This window comes from Anopheles stephensi, unplaced genomic scaffold, assembly GCF_013141755.1.
Source record: "Anopheles stephensi strain Indian unplaced genomic scaffold, UCI_ANSTEP_V1.0 ucontig36, whole genome shotgun sequence".
In the NCBI taxonomy this organism is placed as follows: domain Eukaryota; kingdom Metazoa; phylum Arthropoda; class Insecta; order Diptera; family Culicidae; genus Anopheles; species Anopheles stephensi.
This window is the reverse complement of record NW_023405302.1, coordinates 50,158-70,933: the sequence shown is the minus strand read 5'-3', so window position 1 is coordinate 70,933 and position 20,776 is coordinate 50,158. Positions and strand designations below refer to the sequence as shown.

At 44.2% G+C, this 20,776-nt stretch overlaps 3 protein-coding genes across 8 annotated transcripts in view; 1 reads left to right on the top strand and 2 right to left on the bottom strand.

Moving 5' to 3' along the window:
* Nucleotides 1-1,883: 1,883 nt before the first annotated feature.
* On the bottom strand, nt 1,884-7,575 carry LOC118516611 (putative uncharacterized protein DDB_G0277255). Its single transcript, XM_036062585.1, has 2 exons — nt 7,095-7,575; nt 1,884-7,031 (listed from the first exon to the last, which is right to left on the bottom strand). The coding sequence occupies exon 2, from the start codon at nt 6,885-6,887 to the stop codon at nt 4,659-4,661; it is 2,229 nt and encodes a 742-aa protein (XP_035918478.1). The 5' UTR covers nt 6,888-7,031; nt 7,095-7,575; the 3' UTR covers nt 1,884-4,658.
* Nucleotides 7,576-8,132: 557 nt separating this feature from the next.
* Nucleotides 8,133-11,517, top strand: LOC118516609 (protein SAND-like). Its single transcript, XM_036062584.1, has 4 exons — nt 8,133-9,056; nt 9,135-9,699; nt 10,262-10,543; nt 10,632-11,517. The coding sequence occupies exons 1-4, from the start codon at nt 8,365-8,367 to the stop codon at nt 10,770-10,772; spliced, it is 1,680 nt and encodes a 559-aa protein (XP_035918477.1). The 5' UTR covers nt 8,133-8,364; the 3' UTR covers nt 10,773-11,517.
* A 104-nt stretch (nt 11,518-11,621) lies between these two features.
* The window catches only part of LOC118516608 (probable G-protein coupled receptor 158), a 42,361-nt gene continuing 33,206 nt past the window's right edge, over nt 11,622-20,776 (bottom strand). For 2 of the 6 annotated variants that reach the window (XM_036062576.1, XM_036062578.1), the window contains exons 8-10: nt 20,552-20,663; nt 18,676-18,696; nt 11,622-15,838 (exon numbers count right to left, since the gene is read on the bottom strand). In XM_036062576.1, coding sequence (XP_035918469.1) covers nt 15,674-15,838; nt 18,676-18,696; nt 20,552-20,663 — 298 coding nt within the window. In that variant the 3' untranslated portion in view covers nt 11,622-15,673. The remainder of the gene's footprint in view (nt 15,839-18,675; nt 18,697-20,551; nt 20,664-20,776) is intronic. The other 4 variants (XM_036062577.1, XM_036062579.1, XM_036062580.1 and 1 more) reach the window with 3 other exon arrangements.

Below are 20,776 nucleotides of genomic sequence, written 5' to 3'. Positions count from 1 at the left end.
GCGGTAAAGACGATCGCAAGCATTCGAAAATCTGTGCTCCATTCCTCAGCACATCCGTCACACCATTCCCCCAAGTTCCTCTATTCTCTAATAAAAATCTCTCAAATAAACGGGCATTTCTAATTTACATCAGATCCCCAAAAACAATAACAAGAATCAATCGCAAGAACGAACAAAAAAAAAGATAGCATCCAATGATTTCACCTCAATTCCACCTTCCACACCCGTTGCAGTTAACGGTTTCAACGGTGTCGATTTTGCCGATGTTCAATTGCGATAAACCTAACCTACAATATTCACAGCACCCATCGTCTAGGCGGGACACGAGTGAAAGAGACGGCGGGAACCGCATTTCTTTCCACTGACAGTTCCGCCAAATTTCTGCCATTTACACGATTCTGAACCATCTTTCCACAAAAAACACGCACTTACACAGAGACACATTGATATTCTCTCGCGCTCGCACACACACACACACACACACACACACACACACACACTTACGCATGCATTGGACTAACCGAGCAATAATTTTCCCACATGGAAGAATCGTTGTGCTGCTTCGAAAACTATCCGCTAACAAGAGGCCAACGTTCACAAAATGTACGTCGTACATGCAAAAAATCGTAAAAATGGAATCATCACAGCTCCACTCCAATGGAGGACGCAATTGCGACGCATCCGAAAAAAACGTGTATTTTCTCCACCACCGACGCGCTGGTTTGCAGCTTTTGGGATACACGAGCGCGTGGGGTGATGTGGATGGAAATTTCCATCACACTATTCCTCGTCATCCACACACCTATAGAGGCGCTTCTACAATGGAGATTTTCGGATGAACCACCACTGGGGGTTTGTTAAACTAAGTACGATGGACATTTTCTACCATTATCCAGGACGACTCTCGCATTCACACAGCACGCACACACACACACACAAGCAAACTCACACACACTCATAACCACACTCCAAGCACACCTTATCGGATCGGATCCGCAGAGCATTGGAAGACGGGAGGCTTCCGAAACAGTGAAAATCCAACATCTTGCTGGTTTACAACATTTCACACAACTATTTCGTTTGCTAACCACGTTCGACGGCAAGATACAATGAACTAGAAATAACGCCAGAAGGTAGCAGGGTCACACTTTTTCTTCTCCTTCACCCTGCTTCCATTGTGCGGTAATCCCTCAGACCACCCAGTGTCACATTGTGTTACCTCGGGGTGGCGATCCCCTCGCACTTTAAGCTGGGGTTTTGCTTATCACACACGCCCGCAACACTTCCGCTGTACTCTTAATGCATTTAGGGAATGATAATTTGCCAATAAAATTCTTACGTTTTCCAATTCCGTGACAAAGTCAACAAGAACGCATTCACTCACACATCGCAGCACCCAGTTCGCAGTCACACACGCAGCGCACTTTCTTCCAACTCTGTCAATGAGACTGACTGAAGCGATACACCACGCGGTTGCTACATGCGCGGACGTTTTGACAGAATGGATCGAAGCTTGACAGCAACGTCAGAGCTGTCTGTGTGTGGAAAAGTTTCGGGAACGATATTCATGAACTAATAACGTTTTTTTTTCCCTAACATCTGGTCCATGCAACAAACCCAAATCAAGTCTGCAGTCTATGAAGTCAGATGAAATTGCAAAGAATCTTTTTTATAACTATTTAATACATTGTTTGATTCATCAAAAGTCATTGGAGGCATCTCGTACCTAAAATTTGTGAGACCCCGTATCTAATAGGCTGCTTTATTGAAGATGGAAGCGATTCTCGTTAAAATCTGACAATCAGTAGATACTTCCAGAATGCGAGACTGTACATCGGTTTCGGACTCGTCTATTAGTTAAGTGCCTGTTGCAATACAGTACATTTATAGTAAACTATATTTTTTTTATTGGATGTTATTCCATGGGTGGTTTGCACAGATCCGACAGACGGGCCAGGCATCGTACACTTTACATAATATAACAAACGCATCTTTTTGGCATTTTTGTTTTAAATTATATTTGGCCATTTGGGCGCAACGCGTGTCTTACTTCACCGTACGAAACTTTACCTGTTCGCCTGTTTTATTCTAAACGCATTATCATGTTGGTGATGCTACTTACTGGCCAGGCCATTTTTCCCCATTTTCTATATTGACATAATGTTAAACTAGAAAAATGTGCTCACACCCAACACTCACACGCACACACTAGTGTTTTAGCTTAGTACTTCTCTTAATCCTTTAGTGTCTCAGCTCAAATCTAAAATGAACAAACTTAACGAATCACACGATTTGGTTGTTTGTCACACTTACTTGGAGGCGTTTGTTCCTTTCGCAACACACCGCACCACGCTATCATTCGTCTAATAATTGGGGTTTATTAGTTTAACACAACATTTTGTCTATACGTTCAGATTTACATGATAACCCACTTATCAAAATAAGATCGCCTGCACGTTGCACGGACCAAGTTAAAAAAAGGCTTTGGCATACAGTATATGGTCTCAACTCGATCGTGTGCTACAGTCTGGCTAGAGGAGGAGAACAGGCTCTTGCACTATCATTTCAGAAATGTTATCATAATCCCTATCAGAATCATGAACGCACGCTATATCATGCTGTATGGTGCGTTTAAAATTTCGCAGCAACATGTTTCGGGCTCTTGTATGTTGAGTTCTCACTTAGAAAATTGTAATGTTTGGGTTGTAATGCATGGCGCCTATAATGTCTTCTTAAAAAGACTGTCTGTTCAACGAAATCATTCAACATTTATAGAACTACAGTTTAAACTCGCTTTCGGCTCTCTCCCCGAGCTTTGTGCACTCGTGGTCTTTAACACTATATGCCTTCCATTCTTCTGCAACTACGTTTTAATGTTTTGGTAGATTGTGTACATTTTCGCTTTGGTTAATTGGTTTCTTTGTTGCCTCTTCGTTTTCAGCGAACTCTATAAATAACATGATGGTAGAAGTCTGTTACAAACAAAATATGTCTTGTCCTGTTGTCGGAGCGCTTTCTGCAGCTTGCAACATCATCGGTAAGCGCATTGCGTACTCTACAACTAAAAACATTGTACAAATTTCCGTAAACCGGCATCGAACAATATCCTCTTTTTATATCACGCTGACCGACGACGAATCGAATAGTTGTTGCTGAATTTGGTTCGCTTTTGGGCCATAGTTCAATTGTTTCTCTTTTTCTATTTTTACAACAGTAAAGCTTTTCTTACGATATATCTTTCCACGTTTTTTTCCATGCTATGCTATGTGGTGGCAACACGTTGTAATAGTAATACGGAGGCAAAATGACCATATTTTGCCAGTAAACCATATTTGATGCATCTTTGAACCAGTGTCGCCGATACGGTCGATAATGAATATGCTGTTGAGCTTTTATGCTCACTGCTGTGTGATGTATTATGTATTGTTTCGACCGCTTTACGTATCGTTAAAACTCATTTCCTTCAAAACGTAAGTGAGTCTAGTAATGTAAACGAACAATTAGAAACAAATGTTTCTGCACCAACTTATGCCTCTATTACTGCCATCGATCGTTTGTGATCGAAAGATACACTAAAGTAATTTAAAAAAGTCTTTCATAGTATAGAAAGTGAGAAACGCATTTCTCATTAATCGTAAAAAATCTAAAATTAAAAACATTCAAAAATATAACTCATAAATACGCTTCGAAAAAGGATTCGAAGCTTCGAACAAGTTTCTCGCTTCTATTGTCTTAGGTCTGTTTGTGCTTAGCTGCAAATATAGGATTGTTATCGAATAACGTTTGCATTAAAAAAATAGACTGACTTTAAAAAAAAATCCCTGCGATGGTCCTGTGGTCCTGACACGATCAGCCGAACCATCGATCTTTGTCTTTTGTATCATTGGGTTTATGTACAGACAAAGCTTTACAGCGTTATTGGAGCTGATTTGGCGGCAGCTCTAGTCAAAACAGGGGAGCGACTGGAATAGAGCATTTGTTAGTACTATAAGTTCTAACGCTTGGCAAAAATATTTAGAAACAGTGAGGCATTTCTAACATCTTTTCTTACCTTTAGAGTAATACGAAAACATCGAACTGGGGAGAATAGAATCCGGTCCCCCTATAGTGTCTTATGCGGCTAATGCGGCAGAAAAATGCGAGGAAAAACCAAGAGTTTATGTCTGGTAGTTTTATCATCACAACGCGAATCCAGCGACCATGGCAAGATGCTCCCAACTGACCTCACTGGGAATAGTAGTTTAATTGCAAACCTCTTCCCGAGAATTTCATCCAATCAATCAGTGTCTACGATAAAGTATTGTTCGCTGTCCAAATTTCAAAGTGCCCATCAGGAAATTGTGTTTGATTTTTATACAGAATTCAAGCGTTGTTGAATCCACTGTGCTGTCTGTGATAGTTTTTCAAAGTTAGTCTATTTTGTTAATGCAAACGTTAACCCAACGTCCATTCCAGCGATATCGACGCGGGAAGTTTAGAATAATATCAATCGTGCGTACAACGTACTTGTAGAGAACAAAACGGACAGTATTCGTTGTTGTTGTCTAGGAGGGGGAAATTTAAACGTTTTCGTCTACCGGATCTTTAACCAACGTCTACTCACAATCAGTATAAAATCGAGTAAACTCGTAACCTCGGAACGGCAGCTTGGCCTACGTTTAATCGCTTACGGAATTGCTCTGCCTTGCTAGTGGTGTTACCGTCGAGTTGTGCCGTGTCTTGCGCGATCCTTCACTGTCGAGCTCGGACGAAGGCGTGGTGGAGTTGCTTAGCGCTACCGTTTTGTTGAAATCGATCGTCGCATATCCGAGCGAAGCTTTTTTCGGACTTTCCGGTGGCAGTAGACTCACGCTGGTGGGTGTAATATTGCCACCAGCGACCGGGTTTGCCGCTCCGCCGCTACAGAGCCCGGTGGTGCAGCTTACACTGACGACCGTCCGATCTGTGCCAGCCGCTACACCGATCGGGCCTATTGCAGCACCGCTGGCTGAGTTGCACAATCCACCCGGGGCCACCACCACACTGTTAAGGTTTATCGTAGTATTGTTGTTGTTGTTATTGTTATTGTTGAAGGTATTGGTTCCGTTCGGCACACTGCCAGCAATCGCGTTTCCATTGTTCAACCCACTGCCGGGAACTGTTCCTGTCGGTGAGAGGACGCCTGTCCCATTGGTGCCAGCGCCAGCCGCTCCGCTAATGCTGTGCGATGAGTTTGACTGATCGAGATCAAGTACGATGTAATTTACCTTGCGCTGGCTCGCTGCAGTCGCCGTCGGTGTGCATGGTTCGGAGTGGTCTAGCGGCAGGTCGACGTTGCTGAAAATATCTGGCTTTGAGCAACGGCCCCCACGCATCGAAACGGCCTTCAGTTCGGCCAGTTCAAGATTTTCATAGAATCGGTTTGGATCCATCGAAAACTGATTACCCGGCCCGCCTCCGGCACTGTTGAGACGCTGGAACTGGGCGAACATGTTGCCGGGCACGATGTTGCTTTGGGGCAGCAATGGCATCCCCACGCCACCGACGATCGCGGTCATGGATGTTGGTGTGCGTACATTTTGATACTGGCACTCGTCGAAAGAACCGGTGTTATTATGGCCATTGTTATTGTTGTTGTTGTTGTTGATGTTTGAAATCGAAATAAGACTAGAATTACTTTTGCTACTGAAAGCGGCCGGTTTCTTCGCTTTACCACACCCGGCACCGGTGCCGACATCCGAACCGGTGATATTTACATTCATATACAATCGTGCCGGATCGATGGCGTCCGGTGTGGAAGGCGGCTGCTGTTGATCGTATTCTCCACCACCGCAGAGGAGCGCTTCGGCGGGACCCGCAGGAGTCGTTGTCATATCCGATGCGATAGAGGAGTTTAGTAGCACCGATGCACCCGGAGCCGGTTCCTGTGGCGGTACGTCCATCGATGTTCGAACCAAACCTCCAACCAGCGGTGCTACAATTGGGGCGGTTATTGGATGATGCACGTGGTGCTGATGCAGCAACAGCTGATGATGCTGATGGTGAAGGGAAGCCATCGTCGAGTCTTTCATGGGGAACTCCTGATACACGTTACTCACGCCCTGATGAACGCTTCCGCTCGTGTGGGACGTCGGCAGCGGATTTAGCGTCGTGACTTCCAGTATGTTGGTCATACTGTTGGGAGAACCGGGTGATGTTATGTCGGGACTGATCGGTCCGCTGCTAACCGAACTTAACCGTAGTCCCTGCTGGAAGCGTGTCGTAATAGTGTGCGGCTGTGCTGTGCCCGAGGCATTCGACCGGTTGGGTGTCGGCTCGAGATAGTTGCCCTCCATAGGCAGAGTATCCGTGCTGCGACTTTGGTTCGAGTTTGAATGTATCGTTCCATTGGGACTAAGGGACTGGCTGGTCGCCATACCGGTCCGGTTCATCACGAACGTACACTGCATCTGCTGGCCCTGTCCTCCGCCACTGCTGCTGCTTCGCGTAGCGGTGTTGTTCTGCGAAACGCTTCTAGCCGCAACAGACGGCCCGTTCGAAGCGACCGGTATCGGGTACGGATCGTTTGGGTTGGTATTTTCGTCGCTATAGATGCGCCCTTGGATGTACGCCTGCACGGTGTAAAACAGGGCCTCGGCACGACGACAGCGAAAGGCGTAAATGCCTTCACCGGTAGTACAGCGGCGACCGGCTTCGAAGCTGAACTGGTCCACGTTGTAGCCATAGCGTCGTAGACATTTCAACGGCCACTTGGTTGGCTCCTTGCCCTTTCGGTAGAGCGTTAGCTCGACACGAGTCACTTCCAACTTACCGCTCCACAGTTCCGTCCCATCGTTGTCGATGTTAATCACGTGGAAAATGTTCGAATGTACGTCCTTTATGTCCTTCTTTGAATTGATGCAACCCATGTCCTGGTTCGTCTCCGTTTTGACGATAGCGAATGTGGTTTGTTGTGTTTTGTTGCTGTTAGGCCCGCCTTAGGACCATTCGCATGGGCAATGTGTGTATTTCCACTAAACGCACATGCACGCGGTCAGACAACAGAAAGACACCTGTAACAGCGAGCAGAAAGATTAGCTATTTGGGCAATTAAGATTATCACACAAATGACCCACCCTGCCTGCATCAGTAGATGTGATGACAGTGGAAGAGTTTAGAGTAGCAGCCATTCCCTTTGGCGAAACTCGGAAGTTTGCTGCATAGTTGCGATACCGTTTGCTGGTTCCGTTCTGTCGAAAGGGCGAGTACCGAGATTCGCAGTCTTTCTACCATTACTACAATCTCCGGGTGGAGGTTCGGAGGGTGCACCTTAGGTGATTTTTTTCCGCTGGGCAATCGGGATGGCAACTTTAACAAACATTTGAGACCAATCTAGGCAAGCTCGAATGCGCACACGATTTTCCCGAACGGAAAAGCCACAACACTAAACACCATTGCGATGATGCTTCACTTAGGGTTTTAAGGAAAGCAATATTTAACCGAAGCGCATCGCTTCACACAATTGGGATTTGCAGGAAAACAAAGGTGTACAGGAAAACGTATTTTACTATTTGTTGTTTCGTTGCAAAGTCAGTGGAAGATGAGCACGGTGGTTCCTCCGTGTGGTCATCGCACGAAACAGCCGAGCAAACAAAACAGTATGTTCCCGAGTTTCACGATGCGGAGTGAGTTGTGTGGAATTAGCTGATAATGAGAATTTGAGTTTATTCCGCGAATTTTGTTGCTTGATATTTAAATGGCTATACGCTGAAAATTTTCAGGCCTCCCAATACGCGAAATGCATAAGCTGATTTGCCAGCCTAGAAAACGATTGAAATATTCATGTAGCATGAATTAATTGACTCATGCATTCTATAATTACCCGAGTGCAGGATTGAAAATTCAGTTACGGATAAACTCAATTCAAGGTAGCCCGAATGCGCAGAGCATTCCTTTTCAAGGTTGTAGGGCCAACATTAAGGAACATAAAATTATATACAAATGTTTCTATGAATGAATCATTCAGCGAATAGAACATTTCCATTCTTAATGGACGAAACAAAACATAAATAACGAACAAACCATGACAACAAAACCAAGAAAAGGAAATAATCTTCTGCTGAGCTGGCAGCACTGCCGGAATATTACCAAACGTCAGATGATGCACAGTGGGTAACTGAAGCGAATAGAGAGAAGAAAAAAAAACATGTAAATCTATCAAATAATCGGATTGTTTTTCCTTCGTGTTTTGTTTTTTCATCACGCACATTCAGGTGATTGTACAGCTTTCGTGATTAGGAGGTGAAAAAACGGCGGCGTTGGTGGTGTAGAACCTGTCCTTAAACTGTTCTCCATTCGGGGATACGTGTGTGCATCTCTGCCGCTAATCGTGCCTACGATAAAATCATGAGTGACCCTAGACCAGACGGGGTGGATCAGTGCGAACCGGGAGCATGTGAGGAAAGTTCACTGATAACGACTGATTCGTTCGAAGAATTTTCCCACGAGATAAACAGTCTGCCGGCTGTCCAGGAAAATGCAGGACACCCACAGCAGGAGTTGGAGTGCAGCTCTAGCGAACGGACCATTGCGGACGATAAGGTTTCCGAGGATGATCGTGAAAGTATGTCGGATGGTGGCAATGTACCGAGGGTGCAAGATGGTGTAAACTCGGCCGACCATCCGGTGGACGGTGCGATGAGCAAATCTAGTTCTTTCAGCAGTGCGAAAAGTAGAGAATTCGATGCGTCGACCGTGAGCCTTGCTGAAACGACGGAACCGTGCAGCGCAGGAATTGGCACCGAGCTGGAGTCGGGCGATTATCTGCACGATGTGGAATTCCTAAACCGCAAGCGGCATGTGTTTATATTGAGCACGGCCGGGAAACCAATCTATTCGATGCATGGCAACGAAGACAAATTGGCCACCTTGTTCGGGGTGATGCAGGCGTTAGTTAGTTTTATCCAAAGCGGCAACGACACGATCAAATCGATCCATGCTGCCGGTGTAAAGTTTGTGTTTCTGGTCAAGTCTCCCCTCATATTGGTGGCAGTCTCGAGGACATCGCACAGCGTGCAACAGATCCAATTACAGTTGACGTAAGTGTGTGGGGGGACACTTAACATTCTAGATCGATTGATAATTCACCACGGTGTTCTTCTTTTCCTTGCTTCCAGTGACGTGTACAACCAAATTATCTCCACCCTTACGCTTAGCCATATGATCAAAACGTTCGAGAGGCGAAAAAACTTTGATCTTCGCCGGTTGTTGGCAGGAAGCGAACGGTTGATCGACCATCTGTTGGTCAGTGACAAATGCGATCGGAAGGTGGTGTCGAACAATCCGTTCAGCTTTATGACACACTCGGTGCGCATCTTGCCATTGCAACCGTCTGTGAGGGAAACGGTCGTGTCCGCGATACAGAGCAACTGTGGAAAGATCAAGAACCTGGTGTTTGCAGTATTAATTGCCAACAATAAGCTGATAGCGCTCGTGCGCATGAAGAAGTATTTCATCCATCCGGCCGATTTGCGGCTCATCTTTAACCTGATCGAGTGCTCGGAGAGCTTCAAGTCGGCGGAAAGCTGGACACCAATATGTTTGCCAAAGTTCGATTCCAGCGGGTTCCTGCACGCGCACGTGTCGTACCTTGCTGAGGACTGTCAGGCCTGTTTGCTGCTGCTATCGATTGAACGCGACGTGTTTTACACATTGTCCGAAGCAAAGCGGAAGATCACCGAGGTAGGACAATCGGAGCGTTCTTTGGGCGTCTGCCTAATGAACCAACATTTAATCTCATGTCTTCTTAAAATTGCTTTAAAACTAAACGATGGGGAGTGAGGAAATCCAACGATTATAGGAAGATCTAACATCATTCCTGGATAAAGTCCTTTGCCTCTAATTGGCTAAAATCCATACGGATTCGAGCCGTACTAAACTAGAGACTAGATTACTTAGCAGCAATCACGGAAACCCCTGGTCAACGAGCAGAACAGGGCATGCGTCTATTCACACAAAGTGTTTCCTAAACCCTGGCAAGCATAGAGTTTATGTGGAACGTTAAGGTAAAGCCACTATCGAGCCATACTCATACCCCTTTAAATTAAAGACAAAGAGTGAGAGAATCGACGAACAGGACTAACACTAAATGCCTAACAAACCATGGAACAGCTTTGGGGCATTTTAAGTGGGCAATGATGCTATTGGTACTTTATTGTGGCAGGGACGCGAAATGTTACAGGATGTATGAATGCATAACAAACTAATGCCTTCCCGTTGCTTCTTTCGGATTCTTTTTTTTCAGAAACTACGCCGTAGCAACTGTCTAGAAGCAATCAACGATGCAATCAACAACAAAGGAATCAAGCTGTTAAACATTGGCATTCCAGAGATACGACATTTTCTGTACAAAAGCAAATCGAACGCGCAGCTACTGTGCTCCGAGCTTACAGTGCCGTATTCCAGCGGGGAGCAGTTTAAACGTTTGGAGGGCATGTACTTTCAGCTGCATCATCGCATCCACAATTCCGGTCGGCCCGTAAAGTTGATCTACCAGATGAAGGAAAAGGAAGTTCTGCTTGCTTGGGTAAGCATTACCTGAAAAAAGACGCGTACACGCTTTTCCTGTTGTGGTGGTTGTGGATTAGCTTACAAACCATTTCAACATATTCCAGGTGACGCAAGCGTACGAGCTGTTTGTAACGTTTGAACCGACGGTTGAGAAGAACGAAGTGATAAGCCTCGTAAACAAGCTGCTAAAGTGGATCAAGAAGGAGGAAAATAGTCTGTTCATTCTGTCTGCGCCAACGTTCTAGGAGTCACTATCTCTGTCGCCGCTGTTGCAGTTCTTTTCGTTCTCGCAAACAAGCTGGCCGGCAGAGATGGCGTCCTGCACGCAGGATTGAAATTTCCAGCCCCCTCTCCCCCTCCTACAGCGTACGTATCCTGCATTATATACGATTTTGAAGTGATAGTCGGTAATCGGCGGTGCGATGCAATGTTCTTTTCATTGCGATACTGCGGTGAAGAAGGAAAGAGACCAGGAGTAAAACTGCATACAGAGCAGAGTAGAAAGCTGTAGAAAGATAGAGTGAGGGGAAAAAACGCATATGGTCCGCGGGGAACCGAAGGCGAACCGCGAACATTAACAGAGCAATTATATTGATATCTATTTTTTGTAAATATTTATTTATAAATAAGCTGTAATCTTCTGCACCCGCTTTCGGATCGGACCGACTGGACCGGTGTGCTGGTAATGTTAACAACCAATTTCTGTTTATTGTGCCTATCGATCGGGTGCTCGTTGTTTGATTGTTGAGCAGATTAGGATAAACGAAAATCAATCGGAATAAACTAATTGCACCGTAAAGGACTAACTAATACCAAAACCGGAAGCCTAGAATAATGAAACTGAAGCGAAACGTAGCGAAAATACTCTGAAAGAGAAACCCCAACGTCGTCGCATTTGGTCGTCTGATTCTTTGTGAGCTCGTGTGAGGTGAAACATAAAAGACACGATTGAATTATAAATAAATTGTAAACGGATTATGCGACATTATACACAGCGAACATGCGTGCACGGTTATTTACTACTAGCTTGATATAAGCGTTTGATTTCGGATGTGGTAACACTAATTGCATTAAAAAACTCAGCGTTTGATACATTTATCGTTTCGCATGGTCGCAGGAATTTGTTTCTTTATTTCGTTTTTGTTTTAGGTTTTGTCTTGATTTATTTTTGGGTTGTTTTGCAGTAGAGTTTTTCGTAATACTGCCATTTTTATTATCAGTTTCTACTTTGTCCCATTCCATATCTATCCTACATCTGCTCCCCTCCCCCCCTTCCTCCAGTCAGGAGGGGCTGGTGCTGCTTTTCGAGGTTCTTTTGCGTTCGTTTGTTCGTTCATTCGTTCTTGCATGCTTGCCGTAAATCGGTTTTAATATTGAAATACATTTACATTGCTGCCCTTCGTATACTGGGCAGCATGCTATTGGACAGGACAGGAAAGAATGAGTAAGAGTTCGGTAACGTGATGTTACCTTATGGTGGGAGCACTGGTCGTAGTAAGTAAAATATTACTGAAACTATAAAACTGGATTACCATTCATTTTCTAGTAGTTATGTTTTCCCTATTTGCCGGATGTAGCAACATGATGAAAAATTAAATAAGGAAAATTGTGCTAATAACATCTGGATTTAAAAAATGTAGACTAATTTAACGTAACTTTTTTTTACATCACATGAAATAAATAAAAGAATAGCCACTTGAATTATTGCAGATATGGTTAAAACGGTCCAGGAAAAAGTAGATAAAAATAGTTAGACATAATCTTTATATGATCACATCAAAGCTCTATCTGCTTCGTCATTTTGGGAGCTTACGGCCACCCTACACTGCTGCACGGCTCATAAAATGCATCTAAAACTGTGCAGGAAAATGTAGGCCTTCATCGAATCAGCGAATGAGAAGTCAGAGCATCCGTTGGATAGCGTAAAGAATGGCCAGTATTATAAAAAAAAAACTAGCCGTCCATGTTCAAAACGTAGCCTACTACGCGCGTGTGAACAATATTTTTTTCCCGGTGGGTAATCTGCCAACTTCCAACATCAGGATCGATAAGTATCCCTTATCCCTTTGACCTTATAGGTGGAGGTTGCTGCAACTGATCGTCAGCAAGAGCATACATTTTTACCAGAGGCTGCCGAATGGCCGCCTGATACAATGCTTTAATGTATTGAGTCAGCTTAAGGAGTATTGCCCTACATGACCATCCCAAGGTAGACAATATTTTGTTAATGCATACAGTAATCTAAGATCTCTTGTTGGATTTTGTCGATCTTGTAAACCAAGCTATACACGATCATTGTGCTAGCTGCTGCTCCCATTTAGCGGTAGTTTCCTAAACCAATAATAGTCAATCTGCGAATGGTAAATTAAAAAAAAATTACAAATCTCACCAGTGAGAGCTGATAAAGTGGCTTGATCTACAAACCCACTTCCACGGTAAGTGGATGGTTGAGTGTGGAGTGTCTTAGTAGCTCCTTGGTAGGAAGCTCTTCCTACGTAATGTTCCAGCGGTGTACGTACTAGAACTAGATACAGTAAATTTTTTTAGGTGGATAGTTTCATTTCGTCATATTTGTCAACCGGGCTTCCTTGGCCGGCATAAGATGTCTTTTGCTTCCGGGCTCTAATTGCTCCGCTATGCTGCTGTTCCGTTTGCTTTGCTATATCTGTTGTTCGCTCTAATACTATTCGTCGCCTGTGTGTGTGTTTGTTTGTTTGTTTATTCTACTCATGCTAGTTATAGCTATGGCTTCGTTATTTTTTCCCCCTTTCTAGCAACTTCTGCCCAGTCCGTCGTTCTTCTTATAGACACAATGTTAAACATTTCATAATACTTCTTATAATGACAGTTATAGTAGTGTTAGCGTCTGCACTTAACGATAGTAAGATATACATTCCGTTGTGAGTTAAACGAACTAATCGTACCGTGGCTCGTCCCGTATATAACACCTACAATACCTTCCCGTCCCTAATCGACTGCCGATCGATGACCGGCCGGTGTGCATCGTCCCTGGCAAAATCCCGTAGCTAGACGGTTTGCCTGGGCCAACACCCTCTCCCGGCGCATCGCAAGTGAATCTTTCGGAGTTGGCGTTTGGTTACAACATTTCTTCGCTACACCAGACCCAATCTCGCCCTGAAGGTTAACCCGAGGGGTAGAGACGGTTGGGCGAAGAAATTCGAATCGTGAAAATGAAAATTAAAATTGGCAAACGTTGTGGCAAACAAAACGCAACAAACACCTTAGTTCATGTTTTTTTGTTTGTTTGTTTGTTTTTCTTTGTCCTAGAGAACGACGAAGCAATGATTATTATTCTTTTTTCTTTACATCTGATCTGATCTAATAATACGCACCTATTCGGTATGCAATATAATTATCTTGTGTTTTCGTTTTCTAGCTCTGCTGCTCCTCGTCCCGTATTCTCTGTTGCCGATTTGCGCCGACAGACGGGGTACCGGGGGAAATTTGGACTGTCGTAAGCATAAGTAGTTTCTAGTGTAAATTTTAACTATACTGACAGCGATCGCCGCTGCTTGGGGTTTCTCCCCCCCACCATTAGCAGCTAGCTAGAAAACACAATCGGGCATCTGGGTGCCAGCACGACCGGTCAGCTGTTGGTAAGTTGTTGTTTTTGGTTATCTATTTGATTAAGCTCATGATAAGGGATGCTGTAATATGCTTTATTATTATAATGCTGATAATAGTTATGAATATTTTTCGCCTTACTTCTATTATGATACAAACGCCGCCACTTGGCTGCTTCGGCTTGGCAGACTCTGCCGGTATCGGCCATCGTAGCAACCTGCACCACTCCTTGCTCGCAACTCGCATCTAAGACTCTATTCAATAGAATGGCATTGTCTTTGTGTTGTCCGGTTTGTGCGGTTATATAGTACTATACTATAGCTACTTATGTACTTTGGGTTTTTGCTTTTCACCTATAGCCTAGTTCCTTCGCTTGGCGGTAACGTCTTTGGCCCTCATAGAAGGACGCGCTTATGGTTTACTTTTTTTTTCGTCTTCTATGGTTCTCTGTATCTTTCTCAAACAAGCTAAATGGCTGATAGCCCGCTGAAGGCAACAACCGATTTTGTATCCAATTTACCAACAACCGGCTCCTTACTCCTGCGTTCCGTACAAATGCATATCTCGCCTTTGACGGTTCTCGGGCTTGCCGGTTTGTTTGTGGCACGTGGCCGCTCACTATTAACTTCGCTATTAAAATGCGCTTTACTGTGTATTTTGTATGTACGTTTCGGGCTTCTTTTGCTATTGTTTATATACACACACACAATCGCACGTCCATCACTATTACAAGTTGGGCAGGGACATACGGTAAACGTAAGTTTTGAAACGGTTCAGTGATGATGATGCGATAAATCTGCGTTCATCCTTTTATTATTTTCTCTGCTCACACATTTGCTTGTACTTGTTCCCAGTTGATATTGTTGCACAACAGTTCCGGCGCGCTTGCATTCAGAAGGTTGATGGTTGAGAGAGAACTTTTTCTAACAGTAAAGCTACTACAGTAGCTTTATTCGGATGATATGGATGGAAAGTGGAAAATAGTTTTGGGTAAAAAGTACAAACTGTTTGTGAGTGTGGTACTCGAAAATGAGAGTCAGTAAAACGACTTTCAGTCACTGCAGTTAAGGTAGCGTCGCTGCTGCTGAGTCCCAGCGCAACCAAAGCGAGGAGTTGACTGACTAACGTAAAAGAGTGTCCTTCTCAGCGTAAAAACGGGATTTCACAGGATATGCTGTATCCGTCGGGGATTTGTTTTTTTTTTTGCTTCGAAAATAACGGTCTATAATATCGAGCTTGATAAACGGGGGAAAATCAGCCCAGAAACACTTTCCGGTTTGTGTTGGATGTCGAGCGCTGCGTCGTATTTGGAATAATGAAAACTGCCTCCGGTGTGGGTTTGAACCTGAGATTCATTGCTTGTCTTGGTGAGCCCACCAAGATCGTTCCCGTCCCCGCTGGTGCACAGCTGCACTGCATTGCCATCCAGATTCGCAGGCTGAGTGTGGCGGGTTGAAAAGAGGTTTTGCTCGCCGGTCGTACGGGCCGATCCTTAAAAATTGTACTCCTTGTAGCGCGATCGGCCGCCTGACTGTTGCGGTTGCGCACCGGTCGACGATGGCTATTTGGAGCTGGAGATGCCGGATATCTCGCCGGTTCCGGTACCGGTATCGGTTGGGCCCTCGACACTGCACACGCTGTCCTCGGGCGTACGGGACGGTTCGGCTTCGGTCACTTCCACCTCGCTTACCGCTGGACGATTGTTGCGGTGTTTAGCGCTTAGTGCCTGTGGAAAGTTTGGAGGAGTATGAAGTAACGTGCGTTGCCATTTTTGGGGGGGGGGGGGGGTGGTAAAGACGAGAAAGAAAAGAAAAATCAGACCGTGGTGAGGCTGTCCTTTCAAAATGAGGGTTTTTTATTTGCTTTCCCGACCCTGCGGACAGTGCACCAGCAAAATACGGAAGCACCGGGGAGATGTTCCATAATGGTTGATAAACGTTCTGTTCATGCCGGAAAGCGTGCCTAAGCATGTGCTTCAATTCTAAAACTTAAGCCCGCTTTGTAAGCTGAGAAGTAGCAAAGCAATAAAGCAACTTAACGCGAAATGCAGAATATTTTGTTGGCGATGTTAAAACTGTTTTCTAAGCTTTTACAATAGAATACGCGTGTACGTAAAGGAATGTTTGTAACGAGGTTGTAGTTCCACGCAAGGAAAAGAATCCACCGCTAATTGCCAAAAGTCTACAGTCGCATTGCGAAACTTCTCTAACTGTGTGCTAGAATCTATTTTATGATTGCAAAGCTCCACAGAGGACTTGCAATTTTTCACTATTAATTCTAGACATTCTCCTTCGTTATTCGAGAGTTCCCTTTAAATGAATCTACACCCTGTAGGCTATTTCTGTTTGGTTAAACTCTTCAGGACATTTGACACTTTACCAAATTGCTGTTCAAAGCTTTCACACCCCACACAAGAAACAGCCCCATTCAATCAATTTTAAAACAAAATCAAGCATACGTTAGCTATCCGTCGTCCACAAACGATTCAACGATACAAATGTTGAAGCTTTCCGGGGCAAGAAATTAATTGGCCTGAAATTATTGATTGTAACGAACTGCGGAAGATGTATAGCCCAGTACCAAGATCCTTCCGCGTCTCGTGACTGATGGCACGGTACTAAAACCTTCACTTCTACTGACGATGGACGACAAAGTGTTCAAAGTGTAAGAACAGCACGCAACAACAACAAAAAAACCCTCATGAATTACTCAATCAATTTCCCGTGCCCTTTTTGTCTTTCGTTAAAACATCCCGCTTTTGCCGGGCAGCAGCCCATCGCTATCCCATTCCCATACAATTCCGCCATTAACTATGTCTTGTAGAATGGCAACAACAACCGCAAAGGCAAAAAAAGAACGAACTATATAAATGATTGAGGTCAACAATGGAATGCCTATAAATTCCAGTGCAACGCAACGCAAACACGCGGTGGTGGCGGTGGAGCATCCATCGATCTTGAGCTCAATCGGAAACCTCTGAGTGATAAAGCGATGTTTTCAACTACGCCAAACCCAACCGCGCCTTCGGTCCGGTTGTGGCGGAACGTGCTCGAGCATCGATGAAAAATGGCGCTCGGCGAAGCACGCTGCAGAAAAAGGTTAATGACGAGGGCGAGTACGAGCGAGCAGTGTGCTCGAGTGTTGGTTTCGTTTGACAGTTACGCACTACTAATTGTCAATTGCTGGAGCACGATCGAGCACGATTCAAGTGCGAGCTTTACATGCTCAAAGCGGGATCGACTGTGCCAAGGTACCTAGGTGTAAGGTATCGGTCGCACTAACCGGTGCAACTGCGAAGCTCGCAGGGAACTGTACTTGAATGGGATTTTTCCTCATTTATCGGTTTCCACCATTGTGTTCAGGTGGAAAAACGAAGCGACACGTATCAGGCTGGAACCTGAATCGAGTGGGTGACGATTTACAGGATACGGCCGGCTGTCAATATTAATTCCACCGGTGTACGGTTCGGGTGGTTGAGAATGGTTGGAATGTGAAATATTTGTGCCATCCTGGGGAACCGAGGCAACCGGTGGCAACCGGGAGATAGCTATCTTCCCTAGTGTCAAAGCCAGTAGTAAATGGAGTTATATTAAAGTGAAAGACACGAAACGGAACGAACGGAAAACGGATGTTCAGCAAGTTGGTTTTCTTGCTGAGGGTTTTGGATTTGATGGCAAGTACGCTAGTGGTAGAGCGATTATGTATGTATATGCCGGCGTTACTCGGCTCGGTCAACAATGATGTGCGGATGCGCGAGCCGGGAGACTTTCCCTCCTGCTGGTGGTGGTTTGGAGTCAACACGTTGTTCGAAGCAGTGTGGACAATAAAAAATAAATTCATCACATAACATCACTACATCGCTCGCAACGCATCGGGGACGTACGTTCTTCAGGCACGGTCGGCCATTTACAACAGTTGAATGGTGTCTTTTTAACGCTACGCCTTGGCTTAGGCCCCCAAAGTCATAGTCGTGTCAAACATACTGTTTTGAGCAGGGAAGAAAATTGAAGAAAAACATACGATCGAAGCCTCACTTCCATGGCCAAGTTTGGGGTTGGTGTTCGATACTGTCTAACAAAAATAGAGCATGGCTTAGTATTCACCTCCCCCCCTTAGAAAACTCCCCCTTATAACCAGTCCCGCAAAAAGCACACAAATTTCGTATGAATTTTCTAATCTATATGCAAAGCAAGATTAGATTCCGCCTTTCGTGGATGCGTGGGATTATTCATTTGACCCTACAGCAATGCCTGTGTGCTTCTCACAAGAGATTTTGACAGCGTACAGAAGACAGCAACAACAACAAAATGGAAAGAATTGGACTTAGTAGCAACGTCCTGTTCCAGCGAAGTGGTACGAAGCTAAATCTCACCGGCATTCAATTGTTTTCGAACCTCTTTTAGTAATGTTGGCGCAAAGTTTTCCCTCCAAAACAAAACCAAAACAAAAAATAAAAACGGTTCACCTATAAATGGGTGGATTTGGATGACTGACGTAGGATGGCGATAGAAACTGAACCAAAACGAATGTTTTTTTGTTGTATTACAATGGATTAAAAATTACCTTTTCTCGGCTTCCTTTTTTCTGAAGTTGGGGTGAGGGATTGTGTTTTTTGTAGTTATTGTCAGGTTTAGTTTTTGATTTAGATTCATCCGTGCGGTGTGTTATTTTTTTTTAACACAGCGCAATTAGCAGAGTTTGTTTTGGATACGAGGCATGGATATCATTATAATCAGTTTGGTGTTCGGGTTGGGTTATTGTTGGGCAACACAGTTTCAGAAAGGGAGCACACGGGGAACAGGATTAGTCGCACATGATAGTCAGAAAGGGAGAGGAGTCATATAGAGGATATGAAGTGTGAAGAAGAGGTGTCCATTCCATTTGTTACGTAGAATTATAAGTGGATGCAGTTTACGGAACAAATCAACACAACACGACGGGAACGTTTGAGAAGAGAGAGAGAGAGAAAGAGAGAGAGAGAAAAGAGATACAAAAAACAACCGGTTATATGAGCTTATTATGAATTACTCTTGGTTAGATGTTAAATTGGGGGTAGCTCTACACTTTAAGCTCTACTTAGTTGCAAGATGGAATGAACCGAAAATAATGAGCACAAAGCACAATATGATAATGCTTCCAGTTCCAATTAGTTACCTTTTTTCGGCTCATTCCACTCCGAGCAAAAGAAATCGAAAAAAATCACTTAGCACTATGCAAGAGGTTACTAATTTAAACAAACTACTAACTTAACCAACTTGCTTCACTGAAGAATGGAACGCAAAAAAAAACCAAAAGCTATTATTTATTCAAATCTACCAACCATGGACGGGTAAATGAAGGAATGGAAGGCAAAAAAATAAACAATTTAAGGACACAAAAAAAAGTTCACTACAGTGCGAACGAACTAAAACAAAAATCAATCAACACCACCATCATCACCACCACCACGATGATGCTAACTCTCTACGGGTTCTACATGTCGGATGTACAGCCATTGTGGAAGTACACGGATTTGGAAAGCTTGTTGGGTTTTTACAGCGAAACAGTGGAACAGTTATTTACATCGCAGCACAAACGCGCGCAGAAAGGGTACCGTAAATGGTTCAACTGAGAGGAGCACGAATCAATCACCGGCCAACACAAATGGGATGGATTTGCAATAGCTGGTCACAAAAAAAAAAAACATCGGCTTTTACTGGTCTGGTCCATTGTTTAATGCACCGAAAGTGAAACGAAACAAAACTGACGCAAATAGGATTGAACAGAACAGGGGCGTTAAACGGGTTTCGGATATTTTCCCACCCAGCACCAGCGTCCAACACGTGTAAGAAATGTGAATGAAATGTTAAATACATCTGAAAGGAGGGAAATCGAATTTCCGTTCCGTGAAACGAATGCTCACAAATTATGCTCCTATGTAACGGGTAGGAATGAATGTGTGTATTTGTAAAAAATGAGAAGGTCAATGGAAGTGACCATAAGCTATCGACTCCCGAGCTATAGTTCAGGCCGTTTTATTGGAATGGTTTTTTTGAATAACTATTATTACGTATACTAAACTAGTGCAACTGTAACTCAACCAAGCATCCCCCACTCAACTAACACGAGAACCACCAAAGCGTACAAACGACCAGGCGCCTCCATTGTTGACGGAACATTTGTAGCAAAACGTTCCCGAACTAAATATTAGCATGTAGACACCGTTAACGTTATTAGCACTGCTTTGCATTAAAGGAACTGGTGATAAAGCACAACAAGTTGGACCAATTTACGTGGTGTACGAGCTAGCACGTCCCGTTCTAAATGAAAAGCGTTTCCAAAATTCGTTACTTCCTACAAAGCGACCGAATGACGGTGGTGGAGATGGAGATAATGGGCGAACCAGCCCATCATCCCGCTGAACTAGTTTTACCGCTGCGAATTGTAAGCTTGGGCTTACCTGGAGTGAGAATCTTCGATGGGCCACCTTTCTGCCTCCCCTTCGCTTGCTTATGTGAGGATTGTCTTGGCGAAGGGTTTTATTTTTTAAATATTCTAGTTGTGTGTACAGTCTGTTTGTGGTGTACCGACCAGAGAAAGAGATCCAGAAAGAGAGAGAGAGAGAGAAAGAGAGAAAGAGAGAGAGAGAATGAGGCAGGAAAGAAAGGACAAAATAAAGGTATCG

Excerpts from the sequence above, each read along its gene's own strand:
- LOC118516611 (XM_036062585.1), bottom strand. The coding sequence starts at position 6,887 with ATGGGTTGCATCAATTCAAAGAAGGACATAAAGGACGTACATTCGAAC.
- LOC118516609 (XM_036062584.1), top strand. The coding sequence starts at position 8,365 with ATGAGTGACCCTAGACCAGACGGGGTGGATCAGTGCGAACCGGGAGCA. Across the intron at positions 9,700-10,261 it reads CAAAGCGGAAGATCACCGAG|AAACTACGCCGTAGCAACTG; the intron begins GTAGGACAATCG and ends CTTTTTTTTCAG. Across the intron at positions 10,544-10,631 it reads AGGAAGTTCTGCTTGCTTGG|GTGACGCAAGCGTACGAGCT; the intron begins GTAAGCATTACC and ends AACATATTCCAG.